This window comes from Capra hircus, unplaced genomic scaffold, assembly GCF_001704415.2.
Source record: "Capra hircus breed San Clemente unplaced genomic scaffold, ASM170441v1, whole genome shotgun sequence".
NCBI classification, from domain to species: Eukaryota; Metazoa; Chordata; class Mammalia; order Artiodactyla; family Bovidae; genus Capra; species Capra hircus.
The window spans coordinates 72,534-80,916 of NW_017189585.1; the positions used below are offsets into that span (position 1 = coordinate 72,534).

General features: G+C 34.7%; 1 protein-coding gene across 1 annotated transcript; it reads left to right on the forward strand.

The window, feature by feature from the left end:
• Positions 1 to 3,015: 3,015 nt before the first annotated feature.
• On the forward strand, positions 3,016 to 7,605 carry LOC108634548 (amelogenin, Y isoform). Its single transcript, XM_018044514.1, has 4 exons — positions 3,016 to 3,069; positions 4,913 to 4,960; positions 6,421 to 6,465; positions 7,180 to 7,605. Exons 1-4 carry the CDS (start codon positions 3,016 to 3,018, stop codon positions 7,603 to 7,605), a joined length of 573 nt encoding a protein of 190 aa, XP_017900003.1.
• The last annotated feature ends 778 nt before the right edge of the window (positions 7,606 to 8,383 follow it).

The window sequence follows — 8,383 nt, forward strand, 5'->3', positions numbered from 1 at the left end:
TTAGAGCACTGTGTTTCCATCCGCATTTGTCCCAAGGATTTTTCTGGCTTCTTTGATTTCATTGACTCACTGGTTTCATAGTAGCATGTTGTTTAACATCCATGTGTTTCTTTTCCTATTTTTTGATATTAGTTCCTTCTTTCACAGAATTGGGGTCAGGAAAAATGCTGTGTATAATTTCTATCTTCTAAGATTTGTTGAGATGTCTGTTTTGGCTTAGATCAAGGTCCTTCAAGAAGAATGCTCCATGTGGACTTAGTAAAAAAAAGGTGTGTTCTTGTAGCTTTGGACATAACGTTCCATAGATTTCTATTAAGTCCAATTGGACTACTATGTTATAGTAGACAACTCTGTCCTTATTGATTTTCTGTGTATATAATCTGTCCATTGATGTGAGTGGGGATGTTAAAGTCCCCTAGTCTTATAGTATGATCAATTTATCTTCTTATATCTGTTAGTATTTGCTTCATATATTTAAATCCTCTTGTATTGGTGCATATTTTTTAATGTTTAAAATATCCTCTTTTAGTATTGATCTTGTTATCACTGTATATGTCTTTTGTTATAGCCTTTGTTTCTAAAGGCCTATAGCATCTGTAGAATCTGAGCCTCTGTTAAGCATATATGGATGGGTCTTTTTCCCCCTATCCAATTACCCACCGTATGTCTTTCAATCAAAGCATTTAGTAATTATTAACAGGTATGCACTTGCCATTTAAAAATTATTTTTGTTTCTCTGTTTGTGGCATGATGATTTTCTTTAGTAGTATGTTTTATTCTTTTCTTTAATTTTTGTATATCTATGGTAGGTTTTTGTCTTGTGGTTACCTTGGGGTGTACATATGCTGACCTGCAACTATGTCTACTTAGTTTAAATAAGGTTAAATTATTGCTACAAAGAATACAGAAGCCAGGGCAATATGTCCTTAGTTTGTAAAACTAAAAATCTTTGTTTTAGTATGTGATGTAGTATGTGATATGTCTCTTACCTTATCTTTCAGATCAGTAGTAAAAGTGTTGCTATTGTGACAAACTTTGTTGCTTTGGTGGCTAATATGTTTCATATTTGGATTAAGGAAAATAGATTTTGTCCCTTATTTGAATAGACAGTCATACTGGTAATCAGAGGGTAATCACAGGGAAAAGAGGCCACACCTTCAATGAAACCAGTGGTGATTACAAAATTCTATCTTGCTCAGGCATAAAAGTGGTTATTACAAAATTGTAACTTGCTCAGGCATAACAGTTTCTTATATTCTTGAATGTATCAGCAATGTATGATCAGTCAATTTACTGACTTAAAAACAGTCTAGTGAAATTCTTTTTGCTTCTGAAATGTATTATTTCCCATAATGAAAGACTATACATATGAATCGCAATATACCATTTTAAATTTGCCCACAGTTGCTAAAAATTCATGATACAACAATTTTTATTTATACACCACATATTTTTGTCTTCAGAAATATGACTGGTTATTTTAGATGCTGTGAGTGATATAAATTGAGTTCATACTTGCAAGAAATCTATTAGATCAGACATTTTTGACTTTCAGATAGAAACTTCCTCTGAGTACACTCAAAGGTATGTGAAGTTTATCCATAAATTCATATCCTTTCTATTATATTTCTATTATCCTTCTTGGTTTCTCTGTGTTTAATGTTTAACAGATACAAATACCTTAGGTTGTCTAGTAATTTCTTCATTTGAACTATAATTTAATTATTCTTTGACTGATTAAACTAATTTTTATTTTTAATGTAGCAAACCACTAGTTTAGATTTCCTTAAATTTGAGTTCCAGAACCCAGAAAGACTTTCTAAAATCATAGCTACAGTAAATATATTTTAATCATTTAACAATTGCAAAAATTCTATTTTTATGCTGTGATCTACTTATTATGCTTTTAAAAAGTTTAAGTACATCAAAAACATTTTAAAATAAAATCATCAACTAAATTTTCTTTTTCACAGTTTTCTTATTAGTTCACAAAACAACAGACCAAATGTTAACAATCATATTATGTTTCTTATATCAGCATTATGGCATATTATATTTATTTTTTATAGAAATAGTTTAGATTTATATACTTACAGTTTTCAAAGTAAGTTTGTGATGTGAAGCAATAAGCATTTCTTAGGATGTTTAGGTTTGCTTCCTGTTTCATTTGAGTAATTTGTGGAAGAATTGCAAACACCTATGAAGAGGAAAATGCCACTGACTAAAAATGGAATTTTGGGGGTAAAAATCATTCCATATTCACAGAAAAATAAAAAAATAGTAGAATTAAAAAACCTCTCATCCCTTGACAGAATTTCTTTTCAAGCACTTTTTTTTTGCAATGTGGACTCCTAGAGTTCAGAGGTATTACTTGAGGATCTTGTCTAAAGTGCTTTACAGTTAGAACAACCAGAATTATTTCTCACTTACTCTTTAATCTATTTTTGCAACTTGCTTAAATCTCAACAGTAGTTAAGTATATCTCCTCAAAATATCATCTCCTCAACAGTACCAATACCCAGTGGACAATAAAAGAAACATTTTTGCCATCCATTGCTATAAAATAATAATATGACAATGAAAATACCTTAATGTCCCCTGAACTTTTACAGCCAACTGTATATTTTTAATTATAAATCATATTTAGCTTCTCTGACATAAGATGAGGTGACTATAAAGTCTGAGTAGATACAGAAAAAGGCTTTGTAAAAATACATAATAGACAGATATTATGTCTAACATGTAAAAATACATAATAGACAATTCATTCCCTTAAGCTTTTTTATCAGACAATCTAAATAAAAAGCATCTTTTTACTTCTTTGACTCCAAAAACAATGAACTGAGCTGAGAATTGAAGCTTAAATATGAATGAAGTAACCTCACCAAAAATGGCCCTAATCATTAGCTATCAACTGATGTGAGTTACTTGTATTTTATAAAACATTAATTATGTGATTATTTGACATGGGTTAAGCAAAGCAGATGCTGACTTGTATTTCAGGGCCATCAAGAAATGGGGACCTGGATTTTATTCGCCTGCCTTTTGGGAGGAGCCTATAGTATGCCTGTGAGTATAAAGCAATGAGCTAATTATCCAGGTTTGGAAAAAAAATCTGCCACAAAATAGGTAAATTTCAGTGTTTAGAATAAGATCAAATGTCCTAAAATGTCTCTGTGTTTAAGATACAATTTGAAGAGCTTGTTATTTAAAAAAAAATAAGATACCCAGATATTTCTGCTAAAGATTCTGATTCAGTGTAGCTGGGGTGAAGTCTATTTTAACATGTGAGAGGATTCCATTGATACAATTATCCTATAAATATAATTACCCATCTCTAATTGTGAGAAATTCTGGAAGGCACTCTTCAAAGGCCTCAAGAGTAAATATTTAATCAATGTTAGTTAAATACTCAAAAATACTAGTTTTACCCAAAATCCAATTTCTTACAAGTTTATAAATATTTTCCTGCCTGCCCTCCAAACTCCACTGCTCGTATCATTCAGAGAGTTGTGCTTCTGTGTTAAAAATTCCCTTCTCAAACCACCTTCCAGTTCTTTTGGCGCATTGTGCTTAATTAAGAAATTACTTACAAGCAGTTATTGAGAATATTCTCTATGCCTAATGCATAAATATATGTTTTACATTCAAATGCACCAAGAACCAGGAAGTCTGACTTATTCTCTTGAAATATATGTACATAAATTCAGAAAGGTTAGATCACCTGCAAGCAAAGCAAGATCCATTTGCTATTCAGAAGCCAACAAAGCTTGAATATCAACTTCATGTTTTTGTTTCACATCCATAAGACCAATATTCTATGCTCAGACTTCCTAAAATCCTGCACTGTGACAATTCCTAATTCCCTGAAGGCTTCTGCTTTACAAGCTCTGTCCTTTTTCAGCTTAATGCTCCTACTGTCTGTGGCCTTGTGTCCAGAAGATAGAGGAAAGGAAATTATCTGGCTATAATCTTACAGCTGAGAGGAGGAAGCTTTTTTTATGAAATATGAGCATTTTAAAGGAATAGACCCTTAATTCACTGCCCGAGGGGGATGATCTACATGATTCTCCTCTCCTCATCCCCTACCCCAAAGCCAACCAGAATTCCACAATGCAGACATCAAATACTTGGCTTCCACTTTGGACAAGACAGAGAGTCATGGCTTAGATAATTACTTATGTAGCTTTTTATTTTGAGCTTTTAATTTTTTCTGCCATAGAAACATTGACAGAATAATTTTAAAAAATCAGCCTAAACTTCACTAATAAACTCTTTCATTTTCCATGGGATTTATAACATTTGTACCTTACCATACCTATCTTATTTTCACATTCATTAATAACTTATACAAAGTTGCTCCCTTGTTGTTGATGTGTTATTTACTTTGCACCCCAATTATGAGTAATTTCTTTGATACTTAAGTGCTTATCTACCTTCTTAAGGGCTTATCCACCAAAAGGAAGGGTTTTTGAGACAATGTGCTTTTTTGTGGCTATTTTATAATTGTGTAACAGAAACATATCCTTCTCCCCAACCTTGAGTGGTTTCATCAAGAAATAAAATAATGACAGGATTAGAGTAGGATTGACTTGGCAGCGTAGATGAAGGGGTATCTGAAGATCATTAAAGGATAAATATGTGCTTTTCTCTGTTCCCAGGACTCTTAATTGTTTTCCACCTCTTTAATATAAGAGAGTTCCTCTTCTACACAGCATACATGTTCAAACTAAAAGCAGATCTCAAATATCTTCTGTACTATGTAGATTTTTTAAAGCAGCTGCAATCTCTTTTAGTGTAAAATTGCATAATTAATCTTTCGCTCTCTGTTTCTCTCTCTCCCCACTTCTTCCTCTCCCTCTTCTCTTCCTCTCTCTTTCTTTTTGTTCTCTTTTCCCCCCTCACATGAAAGCTACCACCTCATCCTGGGCACCCTGGTTACATCAACTTCAGCTATGAGGTAATTTTTCTCTTTACTAATTTTGACCATTGTTTAGCTTAAAAATTCCCTGGAGTCCGTAAATAATAATGTGTTTATTCTTCATTCAAGATGTTTGTCAGTTCCACTTTTTCAGATCTGACTACCAGCTTACTGGTTTAAGCACTGATGGGTCACCTCAAGCCTTCATTGCCCCAGAACACTCCTGCCTGGCCTCTCTGACTCAGTTTCTTCTACTTATATGGCTATAAAATTTATCTCCCATGAACTACTAGTCAGGAGGACTGCACAGTAGGGCAGAAATGAACTTTGGCTGAACAACTTTACTCTGTCCCAGACTGTAAAACATGGGTAATCAGGTAAAACATTATTTAAGATTCTTTCCATTTGGAAAACTCCTGATTCTAAGATGTTTCGCACTCTGTGTATCTCCTTTATCTATCTTTTTTGAAATTCCAATGACCAAGTGATTTGTGAGAGCAATGGAAAGGATGTTGTTCAGTTAAGTTGTGTCCAACTCTTTGCAAGCCCTTGAACTGCAGCATAACAGAATTCCCTGTCCTTCACTAACCCTCTGAGTTTTCTCATACTCAAGTCCATTGAGTCAGTGATGCCATGGAAAGAAAGAAATTTCTGGAAATCAAGTTTGAGGCTCTCCTCATCCCTATACTTGGCATGAGACCTTGGGAAAAACATTTTCTCTCTCTAGAATTTTGATTTCCTCATCTGGAGAAGGGAAATAATGATATACACAGCTTTAAAGTATTGTTTTGGGAACAAAATAGTTAAAGCAGTATCAAAGATGCTTAAGGTTATTATTTATTGTATTGACATAAAATACTGTACTGGTATCTGAAGGAATCCCTGGATCTGAGGTGAACCAAATACATGTTTAGAAAGGAGGGAAACTCTTCCTTCTTTCACAGATTCAAATGACAATCCATGAGCTTGTTTACTCATACAAACTGAGGAAAGGCATTAGTAAAAATCTGAGGCAGATTTTCTGTTAAACCTTAAAAGAATGACATTAACCTGAAAACCTGGTTTCTAGTAGGATCGACAGGATTTATGCTTTTACTTTTTTCTTTGTGACATCACATTTAAAAAAAGGATACAATTAATGTTCATCACATTAATTTTGTTTTATTTTCCTCTTGCAAAGAAGAGCAGAAGCTGGAGAATTAAACAGATTTACAATCTTTATAATCTCTGTCATGAATCTCTTTAACTATCCATGACCTTTTCTGTAAAAGTGAGGGTGATACTTGCCTCAGAATCTGTAAGAAAACATGAAAAATATGTATGATGTCTGCAAGTTGGAGCCTCACAAATAAGAAGCATTTGATAAATAATTTCCTTATTCTTTCATTCATAAAGCTTTTATTTTTAAGGTTATCAGTACTGACAGAAATGTATCAGTGAGCCTGTGTTTCAAGTTACAAAGTTAAAACAAATGTTTTCTAATGTCTTTTTCTCCTAAGGTACTTACACCTCTGAAATGGTATCAGAACATGTTAAGATATCCGGTATGTAGACTTTTAGTTATTTAGTGAAACATGCATTTTCAATTCCCTTTTAAATGAGGAAACATATCTATGTCACATATAGACACTAATGGGAAATGCAGGATATAATAGGTTATATCTGTATATACAGTTAGGAATTTTTGCAAGGAAAAATGAGTAAGTATTAATTCATTTTGTCACAGTGACAAAGAAAATATTGCCCCTTCTGTGCAAAGCATTGACTGGAAAACAAATGCACAACCTAAGTTATGAATTAAGTTTTATTTGGAACAAGGTGAGGACTGCAGTCCAAGAGACAGCCACAGGTAGTTCCAGAAACTGCTCCAAAGAGGCAAGGTAGAGGTCATATATATATATATATATTTGATTTTAGGGAAGGGGGAGTGCATGAATTCTAGTCATGTGGAACAGATGTCACATGAAGGAAATTAGTGTTTTTCTAGACATGAGAAGACACAAAAGTTGAGCTAGTAAAATCAGCTACTGAAAATATCTCTCTGAAGTATTGTTCTGCCAGTTTTCCTAGAGCATAGATGCATCATTTCTGCTCTCCACCCTGAGCTCCTTTCAGAGTGTGTTGAAGGTCAGGAGCTGCAACAATCAATGATCTAATCCTTGTAGAGGTAGATGGCAGGTGTCCATGGCAAGTGTCAATCTGTAACTGATAGTAGTTAATGGAGCTGATGGTAAACCTGACTCTTTGTTTCTCACCAGTACCCTTCCTATGGTTATGAACCTGTTGGTGGATGGCTGCATCACCAAATAATTCCTGTGGTGTCCCAGCAGAGTCCCCAGAATCATGCCCTGCAGCCTCATCACCACATCCCCATGGTGCCAGCTCAGCAGCCTGTGGTACCCCAGCAACCAATGATGCCAGTTCCTGGCCAACACTCCATGACTCCAATCCAACACCACCAGCCAAACCTCCCTCTGCCCGCCCAGCAGCCCTTCCAGCCACAGCCTCACCAACCCCTACAGCCCCAGCCACCTGTGCACCCCATCCAGCGCTTGCCACCACAGCCACCTCTGCCTTCAATATTCCCCATGCAACCGCTGCCCCCTGTGCTTCCTGACCTGCCTCTGGAAGCTTGGCCAGCAACAGACAAGACCAAGCGGGAAGAAGTGGTGAGTACACCTTGAAGCCATTTACAACACTTATGAAAATGATCCAGCAAAAATAGCCCACAGAAATAAAAATTCTCTCACAGTCCAAGGTCTAGAGTTTCAACTGCAGTTAGTGATGCTATTAGTCCAAGTGTATGTTGTAAGTTTATAAATGAGCTTGTCTATCTATATGGCATATACTTTGTGAATTCAAAATCTACAATTGTTTTGAATTTTAATGGCAATATGAATTACTACTGAAATGCAGTATAATAAAGGCAAAAATTCTTATCTTCAGGTTGCTTAACTAGTACATTAGACTTACACAGAAATAATTAAAAAGAGTACTTCTCGGATTGAGGTGATGGAAGTATCAGTTTTAAAAAATGATAGCTGGATCTTCAAGGCTCTCAAGGGATATTACCTGTTGTAGGTGGTTTTTACAGTAATTTCGAGACAGCTAAAATAGACAAACTTCTAGATTCTATTTCATTCCCAGGATTAAAATAAAATTTTAATAAGAATGTTTAATAACATAGCTCAAAATTTCCTCCCACTTCAGAAAGCTTTTGGAAATAAATGAGAAGTAACCAATAAGGTCATCTTCATTCATTCCTGTAAACCCTCATTTCTCTGCATTAAGTTTAGTAATTCTACAATTTATAAATGCTGCTAGGGATTTGCTACTGAGAAATACTGAGGAGAAAGGCAGGAATAACCTGAATATAGAGTCAGGATATGTGGCTTCTATTGCTAGCTTTGCCCTGAAGAAGAAATTTAGAGCTGTTTTCCTCTAAATGTTTCCTCTAAATTT

What these genes read in the sequence shown, in the direction of transcription:
- LOC108634548 (XM_018044514.1), top strand. Translation starts at nt 3,016, where the DNA reads ATGGGGACCTGGATTTTATTCGCCTGCCTTTTGGGAGGAGCCTATAGT. An exon ending in ACATCAACTTCAGCTATGAG is followed by an intron (nt 4,961 to 6,420) that starts GTAATTTTTCTC and finishes TTTTCTCCTAAG; the next exon opens with GTACTTACACCTCTGAAATG. An exon ending in AGAACATGTTAAGATATCCG is followed by an intron (nt 6,466 to 7,179) that starts GTATGTAGACTT and finishes GTTTCTCACCAG; the next exon opens with TACCCTTCCTATGGTTATGA.